At 39.3% G+C, this 15526-nt stretch overlaps 1 protein-coding gene across 1 annotated transcript in view; it reads right to left on the bottom strand.

The window, feature by feature from the left end:
* tpk1 (thiamin pyrophosphokinase 1) overlaps window positions 1–14560 on the bottom strand; it is a 70092-nt gene extending 55532 nt beyond the window's left edge. Inside the window, exons 1-3 of the mRNA XM_041961098.1 lie at window positions 14502–14560; window positions 8359–8450; window positions 2262–2336 (exon numbers count right to left, since the gene is read on the bottom strand). Coding sequence (XP_041817032.1) covers window positions 2262–2336; window positions 8359–8401 — 118 coding nt within the window. The 5' untranslated portion in view covers window positions 8402–8450; window positions 14502–14560. The remainder of the gene's footprint in view (window positions 1–2261; window positions 2337–8358; window positions 8451–14501) is intronic.
* Window positions 14561–15526: the final 966 nt, after the last annotated feature.

Genomic DNA, 15526 nt, shown 5'->3' with positions numbered 1-15526 from the left:
CAGCATGAATTAACCCATTCCCTTTTTATCTAACAGGTATCAGAATCTTTTCGATTAATGTTTTAAGTGATTTGCTTTCTTTAAATTCTATATTTTACATTCTTCTCACTTAATAGACTACCCAAGGAATCTTTATCTTAGGGCAGCAGGCAACCTTTGGTGTAAAATCAGATGAGGAAATTGCTTTGTCTAATGCCATTGAGCGTTTTCTACAGGTCCTCTAGTATAAAAGTGAAAATCAAGAGCGTCTATCTAATCGTGTGACTGCTGTGCGATGGAAAGAGCTCAGGTGCCCCTTGGGTTTTTGCTAGGTTGATAAGAAAATCAAAGCCATGTTCATTAAAATTCAATTTGATGTGGTTTTAAGCACGAGTCTGCCTTCAAAGTTACTTTGTTTACTAACCTTCTTCCCTGATTAGACAAGTCTGTGCATTACATTTTTCATAAATTAGTCTGCCTACAGTTGTTTTTGTTGTTGTTTCATGGCCTCAGCTTGAAAACTGTTGAGAACCAGTGATCCAGGCCACTTCTCTCCACTCTGTCTTTGATAAAAAACAAGTTATTGTTGTTCACTTAGGCTCTGTTTCTGATCAGTTCACCAGATTTTAAAAGAAACACAAAGTTGTAGGACACAGGTTGAGATGACACTGTCTGGTTTAAAGGCTCAAAGTCGGCTTTGCATATTCAATACATCACGGCCAAGTAGCACAAGCGCTATGCATCAGTGCATCTCATAAGCGCCACCTCAGGGAGCCTGCAGCTCTACTTTCCTTCACAAACCTATTTTTCTTCTTTTAACAATGAGCCTTTTGTGCATGTTTTGGAATTTTCTGAAATTTTCTTAGTCTTTTACTCTGATAAAGGGTCTTGGAGAATTCATGAAGCAGAAGTAAAATCAAATCTATTTTATATCCTCTAGTTACCAACTACAAAAAAGCTGTTGGAATCTAGCTCCTTGGTTCATAAATTGCCAGGAAACATGTGACCAGCATTTTGCTGATGCGAAAGTGACTATGCACAGTTGTTCCTATCTTCAGTAATAATCACCAAATTGCCCCTGGGCATGACTGTTTTTCCAAAGTAGAGCCATTCAGAGCTTGTATTACGCGACAGGATCTGTATGTTTGAATATGAATGCACAACCTCATGTCCTGCTTGAAATGTTCTGCCCTTTTTCACCGATAATTGTGCTCTTCTCTGACTTTACATGTACAAGGAAGGGTTGTGCATCAATGTGAAAGAAATATGTAGTCGATATCAGGCACTAACCAGACCATTTTCCCTCATTGATGAAAGGCTGCAAGGGGTCTCACAGATGGGAGCAACAGCTTAGTTTGTAGTGAGGTGGGATTTGTTATGATTGAAATGCCCGCGTTCTGAATGTGGCGGTCTTAGGTCCAGTGAGTTTGTTTATATCGACCCTGTCGCTCCCCTGCTGAGTGAAATGGACACTTACTGCCATTGCCTGTGTTTACATGATTTACCAACCAATTATATATATTGAATGTAAACACACTTGAATGAGTCTGAATGGACGTGTCATCCTTGTTATCATGAGACCATACACTTTCAGTAAGAGTGCTTTCAATAGCACTGAAAGTGTATAAGAACAACAAATTGTACAGTTAAATGTATGGCTCATTGCTGTGAAGGCTAATGACCAATGAAAATAATGAATGAAAAGCATACAGACCTTCATAAGATAATTCTTATTTGATGACATCAATTAAATCAAGTTTATCTGAAGCTTGTAACAGTTGTTGATGATTGTGTCAGAAATTCAACTGAAATTTCTGACTCAAAACTCATTATACCATTTAATCGTGGTGCATAAATGACTATCTTAGGGGAGACAAAGCCATGCTGCATATTTTGGCTGAGAATGCAATGGAAGTAAAATATCATCTTCGTTTAAATTATAATCATTGTTGAGGTCATACAGCCACAGGAGTTATTAAAAAAAATAAAATAAAAAGTGACCATTGCAGGAAGGCAAATTGTTTTCTACCAGAAAATTATGTCATCTTTCACTTCATTAAAACCCAACTCACAGGAAATGTGGGCAGAGGGCAGGGAGGGGGCATTTTCAATGACATGGCAGCAATTAAGATTTTGCACTGTGAAGGCAACACAGGCTAGAGCACACAGTCAAAGAACAACAGGGGAATACATGCTCAGTGCAAACCAATGAAGACAGGATCTAAAGTGATATTAGGGTGGCTGGTTTGATCTGTGTTTGCGTTGTGTGAGATGCTGTATACCTTTACTCCAGAGGATGTCTAAGTAGTCCTTATCCAGAGGCTGGTTCAGAATGATCAGACAGATCCTCTGCGTGCCTGCAGAAGACAGTTGTAGGAAGGGGGAAAGGGAAAGGTGTCAATCATACACAATGGTGCATAATTACCGCAACACGAATCACTATTTGCAAGATGGAAAAAAAACTGTTAAGTGCAGATTGGAGGATGTTGTTCATGCCATGGATGTGAGAAATTTCAAAATGTTTTCCCATGTGATCTAATTAAGCTGTGAGTAGCAGCATCGAACACCAACAAAACCAATGTATATACAATGTGTATCCAAATCATGCAACAACGTCCCTAAACTACAATACCGCCCCTCTCCTCAAGCGGGGTCACAATCAATGTCAAAGTCCTTATTATTAGTTCCTGTTTTGTTTGTTTTTTTAAAGGGAAATCTGTGAAATCACTTCTGCTCACACAAATCTCACCGACGCTCATTTGAATGCTTTGACTTTTTTGCCATCTGTTACTACATGGTAACAAAGGAAAGCCCTCTCAAAAACAGCATAAATGAAACCTGCCAACCTATAGCTTCTCTCTTGCCTCTCAGTGTACCTTCATGCTTCTTTGTCAAAGTCTCTGTCCCAGGGTGCATCATTTCACAAATCTATTTCCTCCCTCAACCCCCCATCCATCTTGCTTTTAGCTTTTCTTTTGCTCTGCTGCTAATGCAAATCCCCTGACTAATACTTTAGAATTGTCATTTTTCTATCTGTAGGAGATGAAAAAAATAATGGAAAACTCTGCATTCACTGACAAAAGTAAAAACAGTGCAGCCCGAAAAGCCTTAATGGACCGAAGACTAAAGCACAACCTCTCTTCCCCTCCCCTTCACACTTATGCATTTCATTGCTTGCTCATTTATCTTTCACTTTTATGTCTGCCCTTATGAATGATTTCTCAGCCATTTTTAAAGTTGTTGCCTTTTGTAGCAAAGCCAAAATGTCATATGCAAACTTAAGCAACACTGTGTGATTACAATGTCCTCGTCCCTCCCTCCTAAATTGTATTTATGCAAATTCCACAAAACTGGATTCCAGTTTCAGAACGCCATGACACAGCGTATCTAACAAAGCTTGTATCTTTCCCACTACACCTTTCCTGATACATCGTGAATGCAGTGGGGCCAAAAAAAGCAATGATGAGGAGGAAAGAAAAAGAATATACTTTAGGTTTCATGAAATTCTCATTACAAAATGTGCATCACCTCCAGTCCCGGAAAAAAAAAAAAAAATCTTTTTTGGATTTATACCCTCAAGAGATTGCATTTTGGCTTGGCTAAGAAAGTGTGGAAAAAAACTGTCCTTTAGGTTTGTGACTTTGTTGCAGCAGCCGGCTTGATGTTGTTAAAAAGTTCACATCACTGGAAGGTCATTTCCAATACGAAAAGTCAACCCCAGCAGAGTATGGTAAAAGGAAGAGGAAAGGAAGAGAGGATAAAGAGGAGACACCAAAGAGGAGGAAAAGAAAGGAGGACACAAGAAGGGGTAGGTGAGGTAGGAGGAGGAGGAGGAGGCGGAAGAGGAGGAGCAGATTTGTCAGTCTTGTCTCTTAATTGGCTGGAGGTGTACAGAGAACAAAAGACAAACTCAACCAGCCGTGACTTCTCAGATAACCCCTGTTCGCACAAACACTCACCTCCCTGCACACACACACGTGGAGGTGCGCAGCCTTTTGTGCACTCAGTTCAAAGAAATGTCACCTTGGGATTCTTTTCAAAGTGCCAGACAGCATAAATACCACAGACACACATACACACACACACCCCACACACACACACACACACATTCCAGGCACATGGGCTAGTGCATAGACATGCCAGCAATAAGCACTTATAATTAAAATAGTGAAATTTACAAGGCTAACCATGCACACCGGGGATTTTAAAATGCAGACATCCAGGGGCTGTTTTTATATTCTCCAACGAGAGTTTCGATAAGCATTTCATGCAAGAGATTAAACTAAAGAAGCCACAGAAATATACTCTAAACTTTTCCAATGAGGGTAAAAGTGTTTCACTATGCTGTACAGTTTGGAGAAAGACTTTAAAAGTGTGAGATACAGGGAATCTCCAGTATGTATTTTACCTTTGGTAGCAGGTGACAGATTTATCAAAAAAATTATATCATCAGGATGTGCTGATTTGGTGTGCTCTGATCTGTTTGGTTTTGCAACCGTTTGAGGGATTACACACCCTGGGAAATCTTCAGAATAAATCTTGGATTTGTGCAGTAAGCAAACTCAAGAGTGCAGCCTGCAATGCTTAGCTAACATGTTTGAGTAAACATTTGTTTCAATGGATGCTTCAAAACTGCTGATAGCATCCTATCAGGAGTGAGTGTCTCTTGACTGATGTTGGCCTTTGTGTGCTATTGATTTTCCAACTGTATAAGCATAGAAAATCAACAGCGCTTCTTTTTTTTTTCTGCTCTACGCAAATCGCGCACATGTGCGAGAATGTCAAGTATACGAACATATGTGCACATACAGAAGCACAATTACAGTGGCAGTGTAACAAGAGGATTGATGGATCAGTGGAGACAGAGAGGGAGAGAGACACAAAGGCAGCAAGAGAGAAAAGAGCGGTGCAACATGATGCAAACTATACTACGAACCCGATTCCTAAAAAGTTGAGACGCTGTGTAAAGCATGTGTAAAACAGAATATGTGACCAAGGCCATGCAGAAATATCCTTTATACAACCAAGTCGTGAAACCGTTCGTAAAACCGTTGTTGATAAGTACAGCTCGTTTGCAAATGATTGCATTCTGTTTTGATTTATGTTTTACACAATGGTTCAAGTTTTTTGGAATTGAGGTTGTATTAGATTGGGAATCAAACGCAGTCTGAAACCAAATATGCAACTCAATTTGGTCAGCCAAAAATGAATAGTCAAAGAAGATCACTATAAGCATGCTGTTTGATTGAAACATTACCAGAGCCAACACAGGTTAATACAGTGTGAACAGGGGGATGATGATATGTTAAATTGTGCAATAGTGGTTTTGTTAGTCATTTAAATAACATCTTGATTTAAAAAAAAGTTACATTTAATCACTCAGTTATACTTTCAGCATCTTCATTTTTTTTATATTGAATCACCTCAGCACCCCTTAAGAACACTTCTTGGCATTGTATTTGGCCCATTTTCTTGTATTTTTTCACATTCCACTCTGTGAATGAGCAAACATGGACAACAAGAGGTCAAGATATTTCATGCTTTACTAGAGTACAGCTCGATGCAAGATTCTTCAGCAATCCGAACAATGGCATGTTGAAGGAAAGTGGTTGCACCAAATCACAATACTTCTTTGTAAAATAACTCCAGGAATGCAACAGCACAGAAGATTACTGAGATATATTAAGGAGCACTTTTTTCGAGGACTTCAATAGCTCAAATTGCTCTCTATCTTGTCAGTAAACTGCACACAGTATGGTTACCGTCTGTTTATGAACCAGGCTCATCTCTGACGGCTGTATGCTCAAGAATCCAAAACAGGTGAGAGAAGCAAAAGCTCTGACACTGCTGTGGTTTCTGGACACATTACTTTAGTTTTTTCCTCATATACATTTTTCCAAGGGATGGAATTTTTTGAAGCAGACCCTGTGTGAGCCAGACCTTCAAATAAAATATTTCATTTATATACGTCTCACTGGCCTATTGCTGTCTAGCATTCTAATGTTCTTTTAATTGGCCCATATCACTGTGAACAGACTGTTAAAAACATGGAAAATCCATAATGCTAACTAGAAAATGCGCTAAGATCTCCCCCAGAGGCAGTTAGGGCTAAATACAAAACCCACAGTTTAACTACCAGTGAACGAGTCAAGGGCTGAAACAACTGATCATTTAAATCGACTGAAACTGATAATAAAAATAGTTGGCAAAGAATTTCATATGTACGGCACGTGCTGTGGCAACGTCTCCGAAGGTGGGGACAGTAAGACAGCCAGTGCTGCACCTTGTGTGGGTCACGTACGTGATGAGTTACAGGAAATGACGCAGTCTGCTTTGTCTCTGGGGTAAGCTAGATAAAGCAAACTCCCTTGATACAATGTCAGCTATTTAAAGCTAAGGCTTTATAAAGCCAACTCCCTGGATACAGCTATCTTAAAGCTAATGACCCTGATAAAGCTAACTCTCTGCATACAGCCACCATGAAGCTAATGACCCTGATAAAGCTAACTCCCTGCATACAGCTATTTTAAAGCTAATGACCCTCATAAAGCTAACTCCCTGTATACAGCTATTTTAAAACCAATGACCCTGATAAAGCTAACTCCCAGGATACAGCTATTTTATAGCTAATGACCCTGATAAAGCTAACTCCCAGGATACAGCTATTCTAAAGCTAATGTTTGATAAAGCTTACTCCCAGGATAAAGCTATTTTAAAGCTAATGAGCCTAATAATGCTAACTCCTTGTATACAGATATTTTAAAGCTAATGACCCTGACAAAGCTAACTCCCTGGATACAGCTATTTAGAAGCTAATGACCCTCATAACTCTAACTCTGTTGATACAGCTATTTTAAAGCTAATGACCCTCATAATGCTAACTCCGCAGATACAGCTATTCAAAAGTTGGCAACCCTGATAAAACTCCAGAAATCACAAAATGAGATAAAACAGACGGAACGTATTTCTGCCTGTTAACATTTATTTCTAAATTAACCTGTAATTTTGTGTTTGTCTGTCAAAATGGACACAAAACTGCCGGAAACAGTAGATTTAGCTAACACTAATTGACAATCATATCCAGGACGGACTAGGCTTCTTCTACTGCTGATAACATTAGATGCGTGCATTTCCTGATTGCAATAATATTCTGCGGGCCTGGTGGGAAGCTTTGGCGGGAAGGATGTGGCCGGCGGTCTGCCAGTTGGCAATCACTGATTTATATCTTTCTGTGAGTGGACAATATTTCCAGCCAGTGAATCTATTTCCACAAAGTGAATCTGTTGCTACTCAACCAATGGATGCTCCCATTATTATGATGTACAAGCTTGTAAACCAGGAATATCTTTCATGTAAGCCCCAAAATTAGCTCTTTATAAAACAGGTCTTGAAAATTACATGGAAATAAAAAATGTCACTCCACGGAGATGTAATACAAGCCAGACATGAGAGAAGCAGGGAACTACATGTGCCTGCTGTCTCCTCTACAGGCCAGACTATTGTACGATCCCCTCGACCTTTACAGCTCTGTGTAAAATCTGGCCTCAGGCTCATATCAGCTTTCCATCCTCCACGCTCACGCACGTCACTAGGGAGCTCACATAAACGTTGACCTGAGAGTATTGGCTAAAGGCAGCCATAACCAGCTTCCTCCTTAGGTCTGTGGAGCAGTCAGTGTTGACCATCTGGACAGTTAATTTTTTGTTGTTGTTTTTTTTTCAAGAGCAGCAACAGATAGAGAACATCTCTGGGGAAATGAAACTTGCTAGAAAAATGTGCTTACATGCCACTGGAAAAGAGAGAATAAATGTACAACAACTGGATTTTTTTTTCTTTTTCAGTCAAATGTCAGATTGAATTTTGTCTTCCAGTGTTGTGTTTGAACAAAGTGAATTCATATGATAGGCATTTTATTCAGGAGCAAGAATATTTATTTTTAGAAATATTTCACTAATCAAAATGCCTCTTCAAAGTCTGTTTTTCTCCAACAGCTAACAGTATACGCAAACACATCAAGGCCTCTTTCAGTAAAGATTCATTATGTACGCAACCTAACACAAAAAGACGCAAGGAAAGCGCCTCTCATACATATACACATTGTTGTCATGAAAGTGCCAGTGATTTGTTTTTGGGTTTTAAGCCCCCCAAGACTGTTTGTGTTTGTCAGAGCGAGGGGTAGAAGCAGAGAGGGGAAGACAAGTGTGACAGAGATGTGAGTAAGCGAGTGTCTTGATCAGGCACACACAGATCGTCGATGTCTGGGTGTCCCACACACAGGTGGGTGAACATACCATATGAGTCCGTGCACGGACCCGCGTGTTTGATTGATTGCGTGCATGCATGTTCGCGTCAAGGGAATGCGTGTTTGAAAGACAGTACCTGAGGGCAGCAGGCAGTCCAAAGGTGTCAACTCTTCATCCATGGGCAAGATCCGCAGGAGCCTCGTCTTCAATCAGTCGACTCACCTGGAACTGAGCAGAGGAGGACAGACACTGTTGCTACTCTTCTTGCTTTTATCTTTTTTCTGCTTAATCCGTTTGTTCTGTTGTTTAAAACGAATCAAAGGAAGTCATTTCATTTTCCATCTTGTGTCTAATCCAAGTTTATCACCGGCCGTCCTCTGGGCTCGTTATTCCCCCTGAAACAAGCAGACTGAATACAAACTCAGACAGACACGCAAGCACAATGACACTAAGGCTGGATCACTGGGTGACTCAAGACACATTATTGACCCTAGGGCTGTAACTAAAATTATTTTGCAGATTATGTTCTTGATGAATCATTTGGTCTGCAAAATACATGGAAACAGAAATGAAAATAACAAAAATACCCATTACATCTGGTGAGTCCCAGGTGGCCTCATCAAATATTTCATTTTGTCAGACCAACAGCCTCAAGGTGTTCACTTTACAATATTACTCATTAAAAAGAGGTAAATGCTCACATTGAAGAAGCACAAACCACAAAATGTTTGGCATTTTTGCTTGAAAAGTGACTTGAATGATTAATCAGTTACTAAAATGGTAAGACTAAAACAATGTAGTCACACCGATCCCACCAGCTGAATACATAGGGGAGCTGCCACACACACACCTGAGTGCAATCACTGCTTGTTGGGATGACAGCAGCCAGTTGGAAAATTTTAACATATTACTCAACCCTATTAGTCAAATGACAGAAATGCAATATGCAAATATTAGTTTCATGAATCACTATTTCTTATTTATTTCTCAAGTAAAAATATCAAATATTAACTATGTGTAGTTCAGGCTTTTCTTTGCCACGTTTTTTAATTTATTTATTTGAAGAGGGAAGGACATTGAGAGCAAGCTCTTTTGCAATCACGTCCTGATAAACACATCTAAAATACATCTAAAAACCTTAATGCATAGAAAACAATAAAAACTAAATTACAATAGGGGTACAGGAGAGGCATATAAGCAAATTTCACAACAAACAAGGACAACAAGATTAGAGATAATGCCAATTCAAATAAAACACCTACGTACATTCACACTGCTCTGTGTCTATCAAAAGAGATTTTAATTGATTAACAGGATCAGCTGTTCTCGTTTTAGGAGTGTAGGTTGTTCCATTTGTGTGGTGCATAGTATTTCAGAGCTCAGGGCTGACATGGTGATCCTTAAGGACCAAATAGTCTTGGGACTTGTGCAGTGACTCTTCTGATTGCCACCCAACTTTTTCATACAGTAAACATCAATGCGTTCCATCCCCCGTTATGAACCGATGATGATGATGATAGACGGCATCTCAGATTATAAGAGTGGAGCTTTCTGCAGTTTTGACTGATAAAAGTCTTGTTTCCATTTTAAAAAAAAAGCCAGTTTTCCTTTAAAGGTCTAAGTTAGGACATTAATATGCTTTTTGAAGCACAGCTAGTCATTCAGCTAGAAACTAAGGTATTTATAATAGGATACTTTTTCAATTTGAGTCCTATCAAGAGTATTAGGTTTAACAGTAATTTAAGATCAATCAAAGTTTGCTATACAGTACAGAAACAAAAAAGGCTAATTTTGAACCACCTGGGTAGGGCCTGTTTTATCTAGAATGCCATCATCCATGTACAGATCAATTGTACTGTTTCTAACTTTTTCACCGAATTTGTTTCTACAAATTGCGACTAAACGTGGTTCTGCAGTAGAACCCTGTGACTCACCTTTGTTAACAACAGGGCTTTGAACCAAATTTTTCTTCCAATTGGTATGTTCCGAACAGAAACAGAATTTTAACCTTTCCAGTTTTGGGTTCCACTGTTAAATAGACGTTCCCGAACTGGATAGAACAAAAAAATTTCGTTCCCGGAACAGTTAATAACATTCCTGTCAGCTGTTTAACGAATGCTAGAAAATTATGTCTCTTTATCATCCAGTTTAAACCAAATGTAGTAATATTACAACCTTCATTAAATAATACAAGAATAATTCAAAACAATTATTTCAATTGTTTATAAGAAAGTATTTCCATACAAACGTCAACGACATTATAAAGTCACGAGGCTATGCCACTCAGTGGGCAACAACAAAATCCAACAGCCTTTCAGTCATCAGGTCATTTCTTACAGCATTTGCTACACCAACTTAAAAGAAGTCACCAAACCTGGTCGTGACCATTCACAGTAGGCAAGGAAAGGAAAGGGGGGCAAGGCCATCGTCCGTAACACAATGTTTTCTCCTTCTGTATATTGCACGTTAATGCCCAAAAAACAGAGCGATCCCTGCAAGTGGCGCTGAATTAATTGCGAAACCATTTCTAATTGCTTGTTGTAGTGGGTCGATTATTTTTCTAAAGCCAGTGTCCTCCATTAAGGAAAATGGTCTGCCGTTCACTGTGACAAGCTCCAAACACGCATCTACGAGGGCCTCCGATGTAATGGGTACATGGAGCAATTTTGGCTTCTTAACAGCGACCGCATCTAGAGTACTTTGCCTTGTGCCAGGTGTCTTTTGTGCGGTGTAAGTAGAAGACTTGTTGAACAGGTCCGGATGACGTCTTTGGATATGCCTCTGCAAATTCCCCCCATGGTTGCCCGCTATTTCAGCTCCACATCCCTCAACGTTGCACTTTGATTTGTTTGTTGCTGGGTCAAAGGAAAAATGTTGGCGATTTGGATTCTCAGTATGTCTTCCCATCTACACAAACAGAAAAAGTGCCATAAATGTTTAGTGTGTTACCAAGACTAGCTAGTCAGGCCATATGCATTAGGCAAACAGAGTTAATGTAATTTAGCCTAATGTTTGCGAGCCCATCATTAACATGGACAAATATATTGATATCGTGTTTGTAATGGACGTATTAAATAACGATAGACTGCAATATTTACCTCTTATTTAAGATGTGGAGACGTGATAGTAGTTCACCTTCCCGCTCTCTTTCCATTAGGTCAGCGAACGTCCAGTGAATGTCACACAGGAAGTGAACCCCAGCGGGTCATGGTAACGTGTGCAGGAGAAGAATTACTTTTTTTACTTGTAGGCTACGGAAATTTTGAGGAACTGAATAAAAATCGGTATTAACCGGTTACCATTATTTTTAATAAGCGTTTCTGTCCGGGAACATAAAAAATAATAATGTTTCCGGTTTTGTTTCAGGTCCATGTAAAATACAAAAAGTTTTCATTTCGTTTTCCTTCCTTGAACCGGTTGAAAGCCCTGGTTAACACTCATAAAACTAGACTAATAACCATGTGATCATGAATTGTGTTGCTGAGCACACAGCGGCAGGACCCACACCGTTAGAACTGGATGTAATGGATTGAGACACAGAGGTCTGTAGCGAGTCTTCCCGTGGTGCATATCAGAATGAGTTAAAAGCTATTAAGTGAATAAAATTAGTCATCAACTTCTTTGTTCCCTTTCTGCAAGGGTGCACACCATCTGCTCTGTACAAGCTCAAATTAATCCAAAAGCAATCAGACTTTGAGATAAAGTCATATACTGCTGCCAAACACTTTTCAACCAGTGGTGGAAACTGAAGAGTTGACTAAAAGTTCAGAGCTTTTGGAGAGAGCTGGAATGAGGCCAGACAAAACACAACATTTCCCAGACTTTTAATTGTGTAGCAGAGGTACACAAGGTCTGCTGTAATTTGCTAGAATGTCTAGTCATAATGTCATTCGTTCCCACATGTGTTTGAACCACTTTGACAGTGGAATGCAGGTCAGTGAGAGTTGGAATTAACTCAATTAGGTTGACTATCTTGCCACTGGAGGGACATAAGGTGACAGCACCTTGTAGAGTTAAATACCTAATGACAGAATCACCAACTGTCAAAATTTATGTATTGCAGCAGTGGCACTCCCGTGGCCAGAGGGACCAAGGTCAGCAGAGAGTAAAGATCAGTCAGAGAAGCAGGACCTCCACCGCAGCCCTCTGGTGATGAAGCACCCCCCCTTGCCCTTGCTGCACAAAGATCTGTGCCTTGATATTAAATTTAATATTTATGGGGTTTGGACTGTTGTTTGGACACAACATGCAATTTGAAATAACACTTTGGACTTTGGACTGGAAATTGGAAATGAATATTTTGTTATATTTTATTGAAAATAGTCATGATCCATTAATCAAGAAAATGACTGGCAGATTTTTGTCATGAAAATAATCAAATAGAGCTGCAGCCCTAAAAGTTCCTTTTAGTGAGCAGAAATCAATCATGTAATGATTCACTGTATTATGACATATTAGAAGTTTAACTTGGTTTTATGAATAACTTCAATCAGTAACAAAGTGCATTGAGTCTGAATGTTTTGTAACACACTAGAGATGCATCGCTATCAGTCCGATACTGACTTTTTATTCATAAGTTGCTGGTGCAAGATTATTTATCATTTTAATAATAAATAACAATTGACACACAATACACACACAAAAAATAATAATGTTCAAGTCAAGCCTGATGTTGCCTTATACATAATGCAATGATCCCCGTCTTTTCCACACAGTGAGACATACAGCTCATGAATCAAATATTAGTATTAGATTGGTACTTAGTAGATATCCCAATTTAGGTACTGGAATCCGAACTGAAAAAAGTGGATTGGTGCATCCCTATAACACACACTCAAAAACCAAAAAACCATTACCTGCCAGGAAGCTAAATGCCAGAATGTACTAGTTTCACTATTAAAATAAAGAATGCACAAAGTAACTTCTATCATTTTCTGAACACTAGTTTAACAGCAAACCTAAAATTCTAAATTACTTCATAAAATAATATCTGAAAGTCTTTAAAGAACCTTTTGCATTTAAGAAAAAGCTGTCTTGTAAATGTTTTTGTATGCAAATCTAACAGAACAAAACTCACAGCATATTCTTTCTGCCACTTTGAAATTTACATGAATAACAAATACTTAAAGCAAACATCATGCACCTTGCCAACACTCTCCTTGCTCACCTTTCAGCTTTACAATCCGGCTAGCAGAAAGCGCTGTGCAGACACCGGCTGGTCACAATAATACCTCAAACTCAGCTGAACTTCTAAGAGCCTCCTTATAGTGGGCCTCCCCCTCAATGATGATCCTCTCTCCCTCCCTACCCAAAAACACAGCCCAGCAAAGGCTGTTAAAAAGCAGGAATTTGTCAATTATCAACTTGAGTACAATGGACTATGTTCATTTGGCTGGCATAAGTGGAATCATGCCATCCTTATATTGCCCACACCTCTCCTCTGAAAGGCGCCTTTCCATAAGCCTGCTAAAAAATAATGGTAGAAACTCAAAGTAAAACCTCTAAGCTGGCTTTCTATATATCTTTAATTTTAAGCAAAAACTGTCCTCACAACCACACACTGTGAATCCAGTCCCACAATTCAAATACACGTGAATGTAAATACCTTTTATCACGTATTCAGAATTTATGATCATGCTTCTTCACATCTTAATCTTTAATGAAAGCAGTTAATAACTAACACTTCCTACCATTGGTATCAGTAGTGCTGCCACACCCTGCCTGTGCAAAGTATCCTAAAGTATAAAAAGTAAAATTGGCAGACTTTAAATCAGATTAACTGTATAGAAGTTCCTGTTTCACTGCAACAACAACAGCCCAAATCAATAAACCACTGGTGTTCTGCCTCTAGGGTTTATCCAGTTGCAGAAATAATCGACCACGCTTGGAGCAGTGTCAATGCACAAGTGAGCTGAAAGCAGCAGCTCGTGATGCTACAGCAACAACATCGCTTAACAATTGAACTATAAGCTTCTTTAACGGAAACCGACCCCGTTGAGCTTTTCGTGGTACATATTAGGCAACACTGCCTTTGGGAACTGGACTTTGACATCGTTACTAGCGGCTTTTCATTCAGCTTCTCAACACTTGAACGCAGCTAATGTACAGCGAGGAACTGAAGAAAATGAACTGCGCTGCTTTCCGTTCTTTTCAGGTAAAACCCAGAATATCGTGACGAAAACAACGTACACGCCGACACTCCGCTTCGCTACCAACAAACCGACTTCACACGTTAAAGCTGTCATTGCCACATTTGGTAAATATTCAATAAAAACTTACAGAATGAAGCCACTTCCGCCATTGAAACTATAAACAGTCAACGAGAGCGCAAGGCAGGATCGAAGAGTGGCGGGAAATTGTTATGGGGACACCTAGAGGTCAAAAGCAGGAAAGCAATTTCTTTGTACCTTGCTCTAAAGCAGGGATTCTCAAAGGCAGTCCCAGAGGTTTTTATTCAAAGGAGCCTCTAGGGTTCTCCAGCAAATTGAGAAATAGTTTAATTTTACTCCGAGGTTCATTCAGTTAAAATTATTCTAATAAGAGCATGACTATTCCAGTCACCGCTTTCACTCCTCACTATAACCGTCAGTATGTGCCCCATTACAACATGGTTACTGAACAGATGTTCAATTTAATATCCAATCAACAAAACAGCAACTAAATATCTCCCAATAAAGGGAGGGGAAACAATCTGGATAAATATAAGAGTCTGCTGGGTTGATGTGGTGATATTTGAGGGGCATATGTGAACCTTAATATCCTTAAAATATCAAGAAGAGATCTGCATTAACACTACTGACCCATACATGATGAGGATTTTATTGAAGGAGACTATTTGAATGTTGAATTCCAATTTGGCTTAATGGAGCATAAACAGTCGGACAATTAGATGCTTCATTGATCCCTCCGCCACATGGCGATCTACCAGGTCTTAGTGTCTGGCTTAAAGAACATACAGCAAGAAGGACCGACCAGGAGCTTTCCAACTATCTCTGCCACCCGATGTCTAAAACAGGGGATTCAAAACTGACACCTCAGGTCAGCCCTGCTGCAAACATCTGAATAGCAAGATTTCTGGGTTCCAGATTCTATCTGATCGAAATTATGAAACATTAACTTAAGGTGAAGTGATCACTTAATTGGAGTGATTCTTGTTATTTTTTCTAATCTCATCTGTTTCTTTACGTTTAATGACTACAGCGAAAGACTGTGACTGCTACTAATCATTCACACTCTGGAGCCATAATTGAATGAATAAATAAATTGATTAATTCATTCAAAGATGAATTAATATGATATTTAGG

This window comes from Chelmon rostratus, chromosome 20, assembly GCF_017976325.1.
Source record: "Chelmon rostratus isolate fCheRos1 chromosome 20, fCheRos1.pri, whole genome shotgun sequence".
Taxonomy (NCBI): Eukaryota; Metazoa; Chordata; class Actinopteri; order Chaetodontiformes; family Chaetodontidae; genus Chelmon; species Chelmon rostratus.
The sequence above is the reverse complement of the archived record's forward strand: the minus strand, read 5'-3'. Positions and strand labels throughout refer to the sequence as shown.